Source organism: Callorhinus ursinus, unplaced genomic scaffold (assembly GCF_003265705.2).
Source record: "Callorhinus ursinus isolate GAN/ISIS: 27379988/994484 unplaced genomic scaffold, GSC_fseal_2.0 scaffold41, whole genome shotgun sequence".
NCBI lineage: Eukaryota > Metazoa > Chordata > Mammalia > Carnivora > Otariidae > Callorhinus > Callorhinus ursinus.
Window position 1 is genome coordinate 10,242,774 of NW_027397103.1, and position 17,331 is coordinate 10,260,104.

Here is a 17,331-nt window from a genome sequence, read left to right on the forward strand (position 1 = left end):
CAAAGAGCATCTGTTTTACGGCGGGGAAGGGCCTCTGCGGGCCTCCGTAGGCTGTCTCCTGCCGACACCATCTGTCATTGGCTGAGAGCGAGGTGGGCGGGGCGCCGAGGAGCCCGAGGAAGAAGGCGGCGGCGGCGGTGGTGACTGAGCGGAGCCCAGTGACAGGATGGTGAGGACGACAGATGCGGCGACCGAGGCCTAGCTGTCGGCCGCGGTGCTGCGTCCTTGGGAGCAGCTGGAAGTCTCTAGGCGAGGGCGTGGGCCATTACGGGGGTCGTGGCGGGCGCAGCCCAGGGCCAGGCCTGGAGAAGGCCTACGGGAAGGGCAGGGGAGGATAAGGAGCAGCCACCTCTGGCTGCGGCCCGCTCTGGCTTCGCAGCCCCGCCCCAAGGGCCAGAGGACGCCCGAGGGGAAAGGGGCCCCTCTCAGCGGCTCGTCCTGTCACGAGACCCGCACGCCCGAGTCGGGAAAGGCCTTTGGGCCTGGGCCTCCAGCGCCCCCGAGAAAGGGGCACGGTACCCCACCCTTTTCCAGATGTTTCCCTACTCCTTTCCCTTAAAAGGCGCCTCACGCTGGTTGGGGTGTACCGGTTGTCACCCGCATGTGTTGAAAGCTGGCTTCTTGGATGCAAAACGGGAAGTAACGAGCAGAATCCCCTATCCATTTTGGTTTGCCATCCGGGGAAAAGGCGTACAAACTGTCCCCTTCGCCCCTGAAATAAAGTGCTGCTGCCATTGAAATGTAGCGAGTCCTCAGGGGACTGGATTTGGCTCTTAGAATGGTTGGAACTATTGTTTCCTAAATGGTTTATGAGCTCCTTGAAATTGGAAAATTTTGTGAATATGTGTGTTTTTCCAGGTAAGGAGCCAGTATGGCGCCAAGGGGTACGTTGGGGAATTTTACCTCCGTCGTTCATCAGATTGCCCAGCCAGCTTCAAGGCTGGCCCCCCACCCGCTGGCCTCCAATAGGTTTCCGCCCCTAAGACCTTCCTACGTAAAAACTCAGGAGCTGCTACTGGAGAGGGCTCGTAGCTGTAATCAGATTTTCAGAGATGCCCTTCACCCCCTAAAAAGTTAAGAACGTCTTCAAAAAGGAGCTCAGATTATCTTGCTATTTGTGTTGATGAGGGTAACTCTAAAGGGACTTTTCTTTTTGATGAGCATCCATTGCATTTTTAAGATTATCATGATTCTGACAAGCACAGCCTTTGAGGTGGCTTATAGATGTGACAGCCACAGATTTATGGTTTATGCTTCTTTAATGTCTTGTATAAGTGAAAGGCTTTAATCCTGTTTTTGATTTTTGCTTCTAAACAGACTCCAGTTTAGAGTGATCGGTTTACAGTAATTTTGAGACAGTTTTGAGAAGATGACATATGATTCCATACTCATGTTTCTAAAGGTTTTTTTGAAAGATGAACACTTTTTTAGGGTAGTTATACTGGAACATAACTTGTCACCTGAGATAGAACTGGGTAAATTTAGCATTAGCTGATTCTTTTATGATTAAAAATCTTTCATTTGGCAAAGTAGACTAGAAATGTTCAACACTCAGTAGTGTCCAGAGCCTATGGGCAGCAAATTCAGCTGTGGAGAAGGTCCAGTTTTAGCTGGAGGAATGTGTTTGGTTTTTTATCATCTTTAGTTGGTGACTTCACCATCTGATAATGTATTCAGAGTGCTGTGTTAGATCTATACAAAATAATGATCTAGCTGCAGCATAAATTTTCCAGCTACTAGAATTTGAGCATAAGAGAATTAAAACCAGTATACTTGAGGAATAATTAGTCCTTAAGAATCCACAAAATGTTAGCTTTCTTTTACATTGTTCCTGATGAATTTTCCAAATTGTCCTATAAAATTCTAAACAGCAGGAAACAAAAGGGAAGGGAGTCAATATAGAGAATAAGATTAGAAGTAGAAAAAATTGACAAGGCAGATTTTTTTTTTTTTAACAGTGTGTGTGTGTCATGTTTAAAAATACAGCAAATGGTTCTTTTGGTATTGTTTTGAGCAAAGCCAGTTTTTAACATTTCTTTCATAACACTCAAATCATTAACAATTGTTTGCATATTCATTTGATACGAGTTTTTTGTTGCTCTGTTTTTGGTTTCTTTTCGTTGCTTTCTTTTAACATTGGTCATGTTTCACCCTTTTTTTTCATTCCCCTGTCTGCAATCAACTTCTTCATTCCACTAAGGCTGGGCACAGAGTAAGTTTCTTCTCTTAGCTCGTACTAACAACGGTGGTCGGGTGGCTGATTACTGGGATTTTCACCCTTTTACAGTCTATCCAACAGGAAGTAGCCAAATTCCTATGCTTTGATTGGGTTGGTTCTTTATTTGAATTTAACAAGACTGTCATTTCCAGGATCTTTTACTGTCTCAAAAGACTATAAACTTTGTCTAACTTGAACTGTCCAAAGTGTGGAATTTGGGCAAGGACATTCCTCAAAGTATGACATTTGTTATGTGACACTGTTTCCCCAATAACTTAGTCACCTACATGAAACAGGAGTCTTAGTAAGAATCTTTACTAGTTTGAAATAATTTTTGTTTGCTCATTCATATAGTTATATCTTTAAACTGCTAATAATCTGGATACACTTTGGCATAATCCATAATACATGATAGAATTTAGGTCATCGATCATTATAAAGTATCATGTCATACTAATACTCTTTTTAGCACATTCAGATTGAACAGCTCGTTCATTTATCAGTCCCAAAGACTATCATCCTGCAATAGACATAGACCCTTTATGAGTTTGAGGTTCTTTTTTTTTTTAATATAGAAATCTGTTTTTTGCCTTTTCCTCATATGCCAGCTGCTTACATTAACTATGTACTTCAGTCCCTGTCTGAAGGGATCCCCCTCTAAAAATGAAGATTGTTCTCTCTCCAGGTACTTTTGCATTGATTACCAATGAGGGTGGAAACTTCATAGTGGTTTTTAGTTTTACACTAAGATGTTTTATCCACTAAGATCTGGATTGAAACAAGTCATTGAACAAATACCAGCTGAAACTACTCTTTAAAAAGAAGAAACTTTTTAACAATTTATTTTTAAAGTGTGCTAGTTTTGTAACCTTGTGTTACTTCAATTACTCTGTGTCCTTTGTAATCATGTTGATATTTGTTGCAAGATGAATCAAGTTTGTTTCATAATTTTAGTTTCACACATTTTGTTTTGATTAAGTTTAAAAGTCTATGGTGGCAAAACTTTTCTGTTTTTATTCTACTTTAGATACTTAATGTTTTCTTGGATGATATTAAGGAATCGTCATGCCTTCTTTAAAAGCAGTTAAAGGGCATGTACATTTATGGATGGGATGTCTGTGTGGGAAAACATCCTGTTACAGAATGAAGGTGTTTATACTAATCAACATGAAGAAATTGATTGTTGTCCTTTGGACGATAAATAGTTAAAATGACCTTTTGACAATATTCCATTAAATGACTGAATTAAGTAATGTTTATATGTCAATATTTTAAATTGTAAAATTAAAAGTTTTACAGGATTGAGGTTTTTTATTATACTTAAGTGCAAAATTTATTTTTGTCATCTGAGACTGTATTACAACTCTAAACCACCTCCTCCTAAATTCATCACTTATTTAGCTGATCTTTCTCTTTCTCTCTCTCTCTCTCTCTCTTTTTTTTTTTTAACGCTCTAATGCACATGAAAGACTGTGAAGATGTTATTTTAAGTTTGGGAACCAAACTGAGGATACATAGGCCATTTAATCTAGATAGTAAACGTATGACAATGAGGATTTCATAAGGAGGAGAGAACAGCGACCAGAATTCAAAAGCACGGGTTTGTCCTATTGAAACTCTTTGAAACATAGGCTGTTTTTATTCCTTTGTACTATATAGCTAATAGTTTTTAGTAATAAATATTGTAAATTTTGGCTACTTTTCCTCCAAATAGTTTCAGTCTAGTAAACATAAATTACAGAATTAAGTTTTTTCTCTATCACTACATTTTTAACAATTCTCTTTAATGTTCCTGGAACATCGGAATCAGTACACTATGTTTTACATTATAGCTGCAGAAATATGAATTACCCTGTCACTCAAAAATGCCAAATTCCATAGGACCCCATAGTATATTTTTCATTTTGCAATTTTTTAAATTCAGTCATTTATAGGTCTCTAGATGAATTGCTTGAGAAAGCCTGGTTTTATTCTTGGTAAATAGAATGATGACCTGTATTGTGAATACACACTGTTTATGACCAAAATAAAATAAAGATGATTAGAACAGAGTATGTTACCATGTGTGTCTTTGTTTAAATGGTCATGGTAAGAACTGTATGGATAACTTCCGCTTCTTTGGGTTCTGAAATCTCTGCTTAGTTTAAAGGGGAGTTAAGAGAGGAGAACATCTTGTTTTGACGTCATGTTTGACATTACACCTTGTCTCTCCTTGACACTTTAAAGTTGGTGTTGGTATTAGGAGACCTGCACATCCCACACCGGTGCAACAGTTTGCCGGCTAAATTCAAAAAACTGCTGGTGCCAGGAAAGATTCAGCACATTCTCTGTACTGGAAACCTTTGCACCAAAGAGAGTTATGACTATCTCAAGACTCTGGCCGGTGATGTTCATATTGTGAGAGGAGACTTCGATGAGGTGATGTATTTCTCTTTACATTCACAAATATTTCTTTTCTTGATTCTTACATATATAAGCTTTATCCTTCACACCTGAGTTTTGCAGTTGTTGAGGGTTTTTTGTTGTTGTTGCTAACTTCCCAAATACAAATTTACTACACCTACTTGTCCCTTACTCTTTGAAAATCACCGATGTTAGACTACTCGGTAAGTATATTAAATACTTGTTCTAAACTAAATTGATTGGTGCACCTGGGTGGCTCAGTCATTAAGCGTCTGCCTTCAGCTCAGGTCATGATCCCAGGGCTCTGGGATCGAGCCCCGCATCGGGCTCCCTGCTCCGTGGGAAGCCTGTTCTCCCTCTCCCACTCCCCCTGTTTGTGTTCCCTCTCTCGCTGTGTCTCTGTCAAATAAATAAATAAATCTTTAAAAAATAAATAAAATCTTTAAAAAATAAATAGATATGGAATAAAAGTGATTTTGTCACCTTTTTATAGTACTATCATTTAGTTTATATTTTTATTACAGACTTCTCACCACCACCGCTGCTATCCTGATCCTGTTCCAAGCCACCAAATCACTTTCCTGTATTCCAGCTTTCTCATTCTACCCTTCCTCCCTCCATAGTTTGTTCTCCAAGTAGCAACCAGTGTGATCCTTTTTAGGTGAAGTAAGATCACATCACCACTATGCTGAAAACCCTACTGTGCCTCTCTAACTTGAGGGTTAACTACAAAGGGGCATGAGGAAGTTTGGGAGGTGATAAAACTGTTCTGGGTCTTGATTGTGGCAGAGCTTACATAACTATGCATTTGTCAAATCCCCTTAAATTGTACACTTTTAAAAGAGTAATTTTACTGTATGTGAATTATACCTCAATAAACCTGACTTTAAAGAACAAAGTTAGAAGTTCTGGGATTGCAGCTTTGTCTATTAGTTCATAATGAGATTTTAGGCAAATTATATCCTTTCTGACCTTAGTTTCCTCTTATGTAAATATGATTGGAATAGATGATTTTTAAGATCCCAACCCGTACTAACATTATATGATTTAGCATGATAAATCTGATGTGTGAAGAATTTCCTTTGTATTTCTGGTAAGCTTTTTCATAAATCAGTTAACTTCATTGGTGCTGTTTACTGGGGTTCCTTTATACCAAACTGAATAAGCATAATGTCTTTTTCTTTAGTGGATTTTTTTTTTAAGATTATTTATTTATTTATTTATTTGACAGAGAGAGACACAGTGAGAGAAGGAACACAAGCAGGGGGAGTGGGAGAGGGAGAAGCAGGCTTCCCACGGAGCAGGGAGCCTGACATGGGCCTCGATCCCAGGACCGTGGGATCATGACCTGAGCCGAAGGCAGACGCTTAACGACTGAGCCACCCAGGCGCCCTCTTTATAGTGGATTTTAAAAAAAGAGTTCAGATAAATCTTTCACCTGGGGGCAAAAGACAGGGAGATGAGAAGGGAAGGGGCAGATTTCTTGTCAATAAATAGAATATAGGTTTGGTTGGTTAAAAACATATTTGTGGTTCTGTTTGTGTTATGCTAAAGAGAGTTTCAGTAGCAAGAATTAAAATTTTTTGCTTCTGATTTGGCTCAACCACTTACTAACGTGTGACCTTGGGCAAGTTATTTTAACCTCTCTTTGCCTCAGTTTCCTCATCCATAAAATGGGGATCATAACAGAAGCTACCTCTTAGGACTGTCAGTATTAAATAGGTTGATATTTATAAAGCCCTTAGTGCCTGCTTCATACTAAGTGCTATATGGGTGTTAACTATCATTATTATTTGAAGCCATCTATATAATAAAGTCTGGGCTATAATTTGAACACACTTAGCTTATAGGTCATATGCCTAGGATTCTTAGGTAGAGGAAACTCACAAATATGGGGGAATAATTATTCTCTACAGCATTCCCCAAAGAACCCATATTCTGTTAAAAAAAAAAAAAAAAGATAAACACGAGGCAGGGATTCCTTGATAAATTCCAGTTTACCTGGAATAAGTTATGTTTTGAGCATAGTTGTAGCCTTAGAGACTGAGGAGAAATCAAATATTTAATAAATGTGTTGGTTGGGGAGCACTGTATCAAAATATCCACATGGGATTGAATATTTAACCAGGTTTTTTAAACATGAATATCTCTAAATATATATATATATACTTATGTCTCTTATTTTAGAATCTGAATTATCCAGAACAGAAAGTTGTGACTGTTGGGCAGTTCAAAATTGGTTTGATCCATGGGCATCAAGTTATTCCATGGGGAGATATGGCCAGCTTAGCCCTGTTGCAGAGGCAGTTTGATGTGGACATTCTTATCTCGGGACACACACACAAATTTGAAGCATTTGAGCATGAAAATAAATTCTACATTAACCCAGGTTCTGCCACTGGAGCATATAATGCCTTGGAAACGTAAGTAGTAATTTGAGGATTTGGGAATTTTTTAAAGTTAATAATTGCATGTGTGACATTTCATAAAGGAGAAATGCAACCATTTCAATAATTACAGCCTTTTGGGCAATCTTCTTTTGGTGATTATTTTCAATATGTAACAACTAGAATTCTTGAATCCAAACTATTGTAAATTGAAATTTTTAGTGCTGGTGCTTTTTAGTACAAAACACTGACATTATTTATATTTTCTTCCAGAAATATTATTCCTTCATTTGTGTTAATGGACATCCAGGCTTCTACAGTTGTCACTTACGTGTATCAGCTAATTGGAGATGATGTGAAAGTAGAACGAATTGAATATAAAAAGTCTTAAAAGCCAGGCCTGTCTTGCTGGGTTTTTTTTTCATTACCGTTCAAATCAAGTAATTAAACGTTTATGAGCTACAAAATTGTATCACTTTTTTAATATTTTGCAGTAAAATATATCATCTTCTGTTAATACAATGTTCTAAGCTTCTTGTAAACTATATGTTCCGTTTCCATATATGATTTCTCTGAGGAAATGTCCATCATGCAGTAAATGGTCCCATGCTAAGAAAAATGTACCCTTGTAAATATCTTTAAAGTTGATACCTGGAACTTTATTACAAAAGTAGTGCATGAGGAAAAAGAATCTAGACTTTCTTGTATACACTTTTCTCTCCAGTAATAAACAGTTACTTTTCATTTATACTTTCTTGATAAACTGTTTTAATTTTTAAAAATCATAAAAATTACAGACCATATGAAACTGCACCCAAGCATCAAAGTGATGAGGTAGATGGGTTGACCTTTCGCGGCTCATTTCTTACAATGTTCTGGGTCATAATGTTGGGCTCAGATTTGACCTTCTAAAGAATATACTATACTGGGGCACCTGAGTAGCTCAGTCGTTAAGCGTCTGCCTTCGGCTCAGATCCTCGACCGAGCCCTGCATCAGGCTCCTTGCTCAACGGAGAGTCTGCTTCTCCCCTGCCTGTCGCTCCCCCCTGCTTGTTCTCTGTCTCTCTCTCTCTCTCTCACTGTCTCTGTGTCAAGTAAAATCTTTAAAAATATATATACTATATTGACATTAGCAATAATTCCTCAAACTGTTGCTTTAAATTGCCCTATTCCTGTATTTCAAGTTTTAATTTGTGTGTGTGTGTGTGTTTTTAGAAAGGAAGAACAGTAGAATGAATACATAATCTTCTCAGTACAGTTACTCCCAACTTACTCTAGTTTGAGAGTCCAAGCGTTTGGCAATTTTCATAAAATAGGGCAAATTGATTCTTCCATTTTTAAGTTGTATTCAAGCGGTAAATATTTATTAAACACTTTTTTGCAAGTCTCTATCAAATGCTATTCTGTATCAGTCTATTTCAGAGCTTTCCTTAGCCCAATCAAGAAAATACTTGTAGGGGATTCTCATGTTTTTGTCTTAGGACTTACTGTAAGGTGAAAAGGAATTACACAGTTTGACAGATTTAAAGAAAAACAATTTTAAGCGACGAGAAAATTTTTAATTGTATCTAGCTAGAAATACAAGCATACATTACACATAACTCTTATTACACAAATATCAGTACGTGGAACTACATCAAACCAATTAATTACACTGTTGTAAACATTTCTGAACAAACTAAAATTACTTAATGACTTCATGGTGAATAACAATACTATCCTAAATGTAGAAAGAGGACACAATTCACAACCACTTCCCCCCTTTTGGCACCTCATCAATTCACAAGACAAGGCTGTCGAGTTCACATCAGATGTTCTCCTTGTTCTTCAATTGACATCGATTGCATACACTTATTTAGTAAATCTTCTTCCTTTTTTTCTTCATTCATGTATGATTCAGAATCATTTGTAGAAACTGAAAGAAAAATAAGAGTTTATAATGTCTGTTTTGGAAATAAAGGTGTATTTCATCCTGAAAATTGAGATTTGTATATAAAAACCACCTTCAAAATGACCTACCTTAGTAATAAGGCTTTCACAAAAATCGCCTGCAATTTTCAAAACTTAACCACTTCCCCCTTCCCCCAAATCTCTTACTTTTTAAAATAAGATACCCAGTAAGTACTGTATTCAAGCCAAGTTATTGTATAGCAAATTTTCTGTTACTAAGTCCTATTTTGTCTTTGCTCGTCAAAATCTTTTGGGTACGGGAAGGTCATAGCTTCAGCATTCTCCTCTCTTTAAGCATTAAGTTCCTACTCCTCTCTCTTCTCTCAGGGACCACAGGGACTTTCCCCCTACCTGGGGTTCCTCCAGGTATTATCTTTGGACACAGACTCACTTTCTCCCCTGCCATTTCCCTCATTTCTTGGACTGTCACACAGCAATGGGATAGGAGTTCAGAAGGCCTAACTTCCCTACTTCTATCTACTTCCCTACTCATTGTAGGAACAGCTACAAAATTGTTTAACTTCCACTTAATCCTTTCCACTTTATCAATTCTGAGGAATACCTCTGAGCATTCTTTCTTCCCCTTTTGCCCTTTTCATTTTGTAGTAGTCTGCATTTGTACGATCCTTTATGCTGATACCTACCAACTCTGGATTTCTTGGAGTTGCTTCGCAAAATTTTGATACCACTGGGTTGGCTTGCTTCCACTGGTTTGTTGAATATTAAACAAAATTATAGAGGTGATACAGCCCTTCATAAACTATGATGCCATACAAAATATGTCCGTCCAAAAATGGCACTATCTCATAAAAGTGTTATGGCTTGAAAAAGTCATGTTAGTGGCTCTGGGTTCTAACAAATTCATTCTGTTAAGTCTCTGACCTTGATATTATAAATACCTTTGTTTAGAAGTACCTTGAATCTTACTCCCCTGAGCAGTATGTTCTTTTAAGTGAAAGCAGAAACTGTATTTCATACTCATTTGGAGAATTAAAAGCAAATCACATTCTACATTTTTAATTTCTTCTGTAATAGAGATGAAATTATTGGGTTTAATATTTTTTTAAGCATAAGAGCTTTCAAAATGCATATTTTTAAAATTTCACATTTACCTGATTGCATGAACAGTTTTCCTGGTTTTCTAAAAATCTTCAGTGACTTACATCTTGTTTTAGATGCATATCCAGTTTTTAAACTATAAGAAAGAGAAGCATCTTAATTGGAACCAGCAAAATCAACAGCTGTCTAATGCATGTGGAAGACCATACAAATTCTTTTTATTAAGCTGCCAGCTTCACCAAAAAGATTCTTGCAGTCTCCTTTGACTTACTAACTCTGAAACGCAAAGCTAACTATTGTAGTCCAGGTTGAATAATCAGGCTGCTGCTTCTCTTTTTTTTTTTTCTTATTTCCTTTTCTTGTTTATAGTAATCTGTGCAGAAGCAACCATATGCTCCTTTTGGAAATATTTGTATTATTTTGAATTTGAGTGGGAATTACTGAAAAGGGCAGTCTTGCAGATCTCTAGCTGATCAAGAAATTTTTACAGTTCCACAAAATGTGTTCTAAAAGGAGTGGCATATCCCAGTCAGATCAGTAAAGAGACTGTAAGATCCTTTTGTGCTTTCTGTCTAACCTATTCTGAATTTAGCCAAATGAACTTATTAGGAAACAAGCTTTAATCTCAGTTAGCAACCGTTCAAATAAAATTGGGCTATATTTTCCTCCTTTTAAACCATAAGAAACAGACCCTTCTTTGTTTCTCGCTGGTCGCCAAAGGGAATGCTGTAGGATCATTTCAGGCGCGGGTGCAACTGCCATGTTAGGAGGCCCCGAGTCCACTCTCTCCAGCTGGTGTCGCCATGTGGTGCAGGGGTAATGCTGCTTCTGGGAGGAACGAGAACTGAGGCGGCTCTTGTGATGAGTGAGGAAACCTGTCATACAGATCACCTCTGTTAGAAGACTCTCTGGTTTCTTGTGAGAACTAGTGAGAAACTAATGAGGTGCACCTGCCTGGCTTTTGGGAGCTGTGCTGGATCACATGCATGTACTGCCTCCTCATTAACGTCCGCAGATAGTTCGCATTATAGATCTTAGCAATGCTGCACAGGTAGCGCTTCTGGCCTGTGGTGAGGTCTGGATGCTAAAAGACAAACAAGATTCATAGGCACAGCAGAACAAGAGGTTGGCAATATTCCTTATCTGAAAGGATGAATGTTCAGGAGAGCTTACCATCTGTACATTTTGCCTATTCAAATTCAACTATGCTAATCTGGCCAAAAAAAGAAAGAAATGGCCATTTAAACAGCACAAGTGACTCTGCCTGCCATTTCCACTCAAGTGATTCAGATGCCTCTGAGGGGTGAAAACCACTACCCTAGAAGAATAAGGAGAGTAGGGATATGCTGTTCTGTGAGTCTTAGTTCCTGTGTGCCTCTCAGTGAGTGTAGGCATCTTACCTTCTAAATACAATTTTTGAGGTATCCTGTGGTATCTAAAAGCAACTCAGCTACTCTACTTAGTCTTAACTAAAGAAACAGTCTTTTCTAGCACCAGAAGAATAACTGTCTGTGTTGAACAGACTGAGGAATAGTCTATTGGTCTTCGGTAAAAGTAATTTTAACTAAGATTTTCACTTGCTGATTTTAGAAGGTAACACTTAACATGCAAGACTCCCCTGCAGATGTATGTGTGTACACACACACAGGATTTACTGAACTGAATAGGTAAATCCAGAGAAAATTCAAAATGTTGGTCAGAAAAATTGACCAATTTGCACAGACTATTGTAACCTTCATTTGCATTGCTCTCACAAGGATACTTCTGGCAGTTATGACCTTTAATGGGTAATAGAGGTTCAACAGTTGTAAAATGCTGACTGCCATTTTCTTTACTTGCTTGCTTCTAATTTTACAGACCTTCAGCGGAACCTGTGAGTTTGGGTTTCCATCTCTAGAATGTAACTTTCCTTAGGGGAGTTGAGCTTCCTGAGTAAAGGTACATTAGATCTCAAGTATCATAAAGCCCCGAAAGAAATGATATGGATATGATAAGGAATCTATAATGATAAAAATCCTTTTATTCATTTCATGAGTTTACTCAGCGGGTATTTATGGACTCTTAGACAATAGGCTGAGTGTACCTTGTCTTCTGAAGTGCCTTACCCTCTAAGTAGCTTATCTTCAATAAAAAGTTCAGCTCTGAATACACAGAATTTGGTATTTAAACAAAGTATTAGTACTTAGTATACCTTTAGAAAGGACGCATCGGTCATTGATTTAGGGATGTGAATTGCTTGAATTTGAGGAGTTTTCCACAACTCTTGCAGCTTGGCTATGTGTGTGTTCACTTTGTGTCCGTCTTTGATTCTGTCTGTAGACAAAGACATTATGTGAATTTCATGACCAAACAGCAGCTCAACAAATTGATTATTAATATCTATATATTTACATGTGTCTGTGATTATCCTGGAGTAGTAGTATGAGTCATTCTGTTAAATTTGAAGAGACTGTATGATATGGCCACTTGGTTTTAGACCATACAAAACTCTTAAGATATTTGTAAACATTTACCATATATATGTATCATAATATATAGACTACATTATTTTGAACTTAGCTGAGATGTAAATTGTTGACAGTAGCTTATTTTTGTTAGCTTATTGTATGTCAGACCATATTAGACAGGAATATACATGCAGAACTTGCACTGTAAAGATTTATAACAATATTTTATCATTCGACTTTAGCATATAGTATTAAACTCAAGATAGAATAACACAAATTTTGTATCTTTAATGAGGCAGTGTTAAAAGGGCTTTGCAGAATTTTACTAAAACTTACTTTTACACAATTTCAATTATTTCAATGTTTTTAATACTGATGTGGATAGATTAAAAGAAGAGTCATTTAATAAAAATAAAAGTTGAGACATATCTAGAAGAATGAAACTCGTTTTCAGTTTCAGACATATTGAAACCAGTAACTTAATTTAGGGTATAAACTTCAGTAGCACTTTGGGGAAAAACAGTATCTGGGAAAATTTAACTAGTAAAAAACTCTTTGTAACACTCCCCTTCTTCTCACACACTCCCTCCCTCCAGACAACTTTCTGTCACTACAGTTAGTATCACTGTAAATCAGTTTGCATTTTCTTGAGTTTGATTTAAATAGAAACATACAGTATATATTCTGATGTGTCTGACTTCTTTCCCTCAACATATTTATACTGAAATCCATCAGTGTGTGATGTGTAACAATAGTTCATTCCTTTTTATTGTTGGGTTATATTCCAACATATCACAATTTGATTATCCATCCACCTGTTGATGGACATCTGGATTGTTTCCAGTTTTAGGCTAGTATAAATAAAGCTGGCAGGACATATTTTTAAGTTAAAAGTTTGTATTTAGAAGTTGAATTAAATGAACACAATTTTGTTTCAATATTGACAACAAAGGCACTATAATTTTACATATTAAACTTTGTTTCTTCAAGATTTTGACAAATTGGAGAGTTAATTCAGATAAGTAAGGGTTATATTTGCTTTACTGAAGGACTAAGGACTAACTAGTTTGCCAACAAAGGGAAAATCATCTGGAAATTATGTTGTTATGACCTTTAAAATATAATTTGAAATCTATAATAATAAAAGTTTATTTTTTAAAAAATCCTGTTTCAAGTCATAAATGTGTACTAATTATCTAAGAATATATCTTTTGTGTCCCTGCTAATCAGTATTTCTGATATGTGTATTATAGCCTGAACTAAAATTTAACTTCTCAAAAGCTTGATAACATTTCTTTACAGAAAATGAAGCATTTATAAATATTAGTTAGGGGCTCCTGGGTGGCTCAGTCAGTTAAGCATTTGACTCTTGATTTAGGGTCCGGTCACAATCTCAGGGTCTTGAGATCAAGCCCTGCATCCAGCTCCACGCTCAGCAGGAAGCCTGTTTGAGATTCTCTCTCCCTCTGCCTTCCCCCTCTCAAATAAATAAACCTTTTAAAAAAATAATAGTTAGGGCGCCTGGGTGGCTCAGTTGGTTAAGCGACTGCCTTCGGCTCAGGTCATGATCCTGGAGTCCCGGGATCGAGTCCCGCATCGGGCTCCCTGTTCAGCAGGGAGTCTGTTTCTCCCTCTGACCCTCTTCCCTCTTGTGCTCTCTATCTCTCATTCTCTCTCTCTGTCAAATAAATAAATAAAATCTTTAAAAAAAAATAATAGTTAAACTCAAAGAGAAACACCCAACTGAAAAATGGGCAAAGGACTTGAATAGACTTTGAATGTCTCCAAGGAAGATATACAAATGGCCAATAAGCACCTGAAAAGATGCTATCACTACTCATTAGGGAGATATAAATAAAAATAACAGTGAAGTACCATTTTATACTCATAAGGATAACTATCATTTAAAAAAATGACAAGTGTTAGCTAGCATGTGGAGAAACTCGGACTGTGTGCATTGATGAGAATGTAAAATGGTGCAGCTGCTGTGGAAACAGTGTGGTTGTTCTTCAAAAAATTAAACAGAATAATCACCATATGATCCAGCAATTCCATTTAAAAACCACATTATTTATATGTATATATGCATTTTTATGTATGTATATACACACAGATATGTGTCTGTGTGTTTTTCTCAGGTAACTGTAAGGACTATACATTTTCCAAGAAAAAGTATGAATCCAGGTTTATATATCATTGAATTGAAATTGCTCCCCCCCCAAAAAAATTAATGAGACACCGTTGGGGGTTTGTCTTACTCTCTTAATTCCAGCAGCTTTATCCTTTATTTCAAGTGAGAGGAAAAATAGCAACATTGAAGTTGTTCAAGTTAGAATTTTTCCCTTCAATTTATAAACCCCAGGCCATACTCTTTGCTTTTCAAACATCAGTTATAACACAGTTCTTTTCAGATTCATTGCTATTTTGAAGTACTCTTTTTAAAATGCTTGATGTGAAATAACAAGAGAAAAAGAACCTGCTGGATTGTCCTTTGAAAATCTTAAAGACTAATTTCACCAGGATGCTAATAAAGTCTATTTTTAAAACTCCTTTGTGTTTGTAGTTATAGCAAAATTAGCATCTCTGAACCATGTTATTTATAAGTATTATCTACTTTATATGCTCTACTTACCAATACCTTTGGAATTCTGATAAGAATGTCCAGCTGATCTGTTGGGGGGGAAAAAGGATTTATTTTATTTTTTTTATTAGTTTTTTTATTGTTATGTTAATCACCATATATTACATCATTAGTTTTTGATGCAGTGTTCCATGATTCATTGCTTGTTCATAACACCCAGTGCTCCATGCAGAACGTGCCCTCCTCAATACCCATCACCAGGCTAACCCATCCCCCCAACCCCCTACCCTAAAAAGGATTTAAATAGTATGTAATAATTGACAGCTTTATAAGCATTAAAGAAAGTATTTTAAATGAAAAAAGACAGTACTGTATATGCTTTTTACTTTTCATGCTCCCATCAGATGGAATATCTTGCAAATTTTCTCCTGTACTCCTGGTTATATCCTAATGGCTCCAGGCTTTTTCCAAGTGAGTTATCTGAGGTTTTTACTGTACTAAAAAGGATTTACCTTAAGCCAGATTTGGTCTTACTTTTAAGGCCCCTTAATCTAATTCCTACATTGAGCTCAATAAAGTAGTTTGGGCTTCTGTGTTATCTGTGGTATTTCCTTGCTCTATTTTTAATAAAGTAACTTGATATGGAAAAGACTATCTTGTTCTTTACTGTATGTAATTAAGGTATACTGGAACTGATAAATTGGTCTGGAATGTTTCTAGTTTTGTACAAGTTCTTTTTTCTTCTTTCAAATTAAAACAAACAGGCTTCCTTCCTGCTTCCTTCAATTTATTCAGTGACCAAGTGTTCATTGATCTCCTGATATATTAGGATCCAGCACTTAGTCAAGCACTATAATGAACAGAAAAGACAAGACCCCATCTTTAACAGTCTTCCAGGCGCACCTGGGTGGCTCAGTTGGTTAAGCGGCTGACTTGATTTGGGCTCAGGTCATAATCTCAGGGTCCTCACTCAGTGGGGAGTCTGCTTGAGGATTCTCTCTCTCCCTCTGCCCCCCGCTCCCGTGCACATCTGCACTCTCTCTCTCTCAAATAAGTAAATCTTTTTAAGAAAGTCTTCGATCCACTATATGTATGTATATAAAATGGTAATGGGTGCAGAAGGAGCCATGACTGTGCTTTTGGAGAGGAACACCCTGCAGCTCTCACTTTTAGGGAAGAACTGATAGAAGGGATGAGAAGGTACTGAAGACTAATTGTCTTCAGCATCCGGGAAATAACAGTAAAAAACCTGCTCAAAATAAAATGGATTTATGAAGAAAAACTTCAGTGGGAAGAAAATGTCAAGATCAAGGTGCCTCTAATATTCATAATTATCTGTCACATCGGCATTATGAATTCCCTGGACATAAAGGTGGCTAATGTCGCATACATGTAACTGATTTATTGACTTGGAAGCCCTCCGTTGAACCTCTGTTTCTGCTGGGCCCCCAACCCCCTCTTTTTGTAGAGATCCTGTGGGAGACTGCATATTTTCCAGCAGGTTTCGCAGCGCCCCCTCGGGGCAGAAAAATGCACCCAGGCAATTGTCGCAGTCCCCGCGTTTAGTCATTGCACCAACACTCACTCGTACCTCACAAGCCCTTCCCCTAAACAGTGAGTCGGCTTCCATCTGTCCCACCCCGGCCACAACAAAGGTTCTCCCCTCCTCTCACTTCAGTCCACCGGGGACCAGTCCATTGGAGCAGCCAGCTCCCACCCCCTCCTCCACAGGGGATCCCGACCCGGAGCCGGTCGTCATCCTCCCTAACCCCTCAGGGCCCCTCAGCCTCACCCGCCGCCGCCACCCCCGGTCCCGGCTACTGCGGGAGGCTCTGCGGAAGAGCTGCATTCTGTCCAGTCGGACACCGGACCCTGGCCGGGCATCTCCTCCCGGGTGCCCCGACCTCGAGCAGTGTGCGGAAGCAGCTTTCCCCTCTCCCCTCCCCCGTCAGCACGCGTGCGTCAGGCCGGGCGATATTGGGGGTGAAGAGGCCGATGCCGTATTCTAGCCCCCTCCGATGCGCTCCGGACACTGCCCGAATAGCTTCGGGAGAGCGGGGAGGGCAGATGCACGACGCTGGAATTAAGTTGGGGGAGGGGCAGGAGTTCTTTAGTTGATTGCGCGCTTGCACGGTTTGTGGAAGGGAGTAGTCACGGGAAGGAAATATACATGCCCTCTAAAACAGGAGGTGCCTTCCGGACTCTTAGTATTCCAGACCCTCTACAAATTTGCAAATCTTGACTGTCACCATATAGGTCAAACATCAGTACGCTAACCAAGGACCA

At 38.2% G+C, this 17,331-nt stretch overlaps 2 protein-coding genes across 4 annotated transcripts; one reads left to right on the plus strand and one right to left on the minus strand.

Annotated features, from left to right (window-relative positions):
* Nucleotides 1-33: 33 nt before the first annotated feature.
* Nucleotides 34-7,475, plus strand: VPS29 (VPS29 retromer complex component). The gene is made up of 4 exons (XM_025889788.2): nucleotides 34-169; nucleotides 4,445-4,636; nucleotides 6,809-7,044; nucleotides 7,282-7,475. The coding sequence occupies exons 1-4, from the start codon at nucleotides 167-169 to the stop codon at nucleotides 7,397-7,399; spliced, it is 549 nt and encodes a 182-aa protein (XP_025745573.1). The 5' UTR covers nucleotides 34-166; the 3' UTR covers nucleotides 7,400-7,475.
* A 1,070-nt stretch (nucleotides 7,476-8,545) lies between these two features.
* FAM216A (family with sequence similarity 216 member A) lies at nucleotides 8,546-17,187 on the minus strand. Of its 3 annotated transcripts, none has more exons than XM_073881167.1 (8): nucleotides 16,838-17,187; nucleotides 15,103-15,134; nucleotides 12,209-12,330; nucleotides 10,972-11,101; nucleotides 10,709-10,892; nucleotides 10,071-10,153; nucleotides 9,858-9,984; nucleotides 8,546-8,923 (listed from the first exon to the last, which is right to left on the minus strand). In XM_073881167.1, the coding sequence occupies exons 1-8, from the start codon at nucleotides 16,927-16,929 to the stop codon at nucleotides 8,911-8,913; spliced, it is 783 nt and encodes a 260-aa protein (XP_073737268.1). In that variant the 5' UTR covers nucleotides 16,930-17,187; the 3' UTR covers nucleotides 8,546-8,910. The 3 variants fall into 3 exon arrangements, with proteins under 3 accessions (XP_073737268.1, XP_073737267.1, XP_025745569.1); XM_073881166.1 differs by having other exon boundaries at nucleotides 15,097-15,134; nucleotides 16,838-17,182; XM_025889784.2 differs by lacking the exon at nucleotides 9,858-9,984 and having other exon boundaries at nucleotides 15,097-15,134; nucleotides 16,838-17,176.
* Nucleotides 17,188-17,331: the final 144 nt, after the last annotated feature.

Coding starts and splice junctions, on each gene's coding strand:
- VPS29 (XM_025889788.2), top strand. Junction 4,637..6,808: donor TGAGAGGAGACTTCGATGAG/GTGATGTATTTC, acceptor CTCTTATTTTAG/AATCTGAATTATCCAGAACA. Junction 7,045..7,281: donor GCATATAATGCCTTGGAAAC/GTAAGTAGTAAT, acceptor ATTTTCTTCCAG/AAATATTATTCCTTCATTTG.
- FAM216A (XM_073881166.1), bottom strand. CDS start 16,929: ATGCCCGGCCAGGGTCCGGTGTCCGACTGGACAGAATGCAGCTCTTCC. Junction 15,135..16,837: donor ACCGGGGGTGGCGGCGGCGG/GTGAGGCTGAGG, acceptor CCCCCCCAACAG/ATCAGCTGGACATTCTTATC. Junction 11,102..12,208: donor CCGATGCGTCCTTTCTAAAG/GTATACTAAGTA, acceptor TTTGTCTTTTAG/CATCCAGACCTCACCACAGG.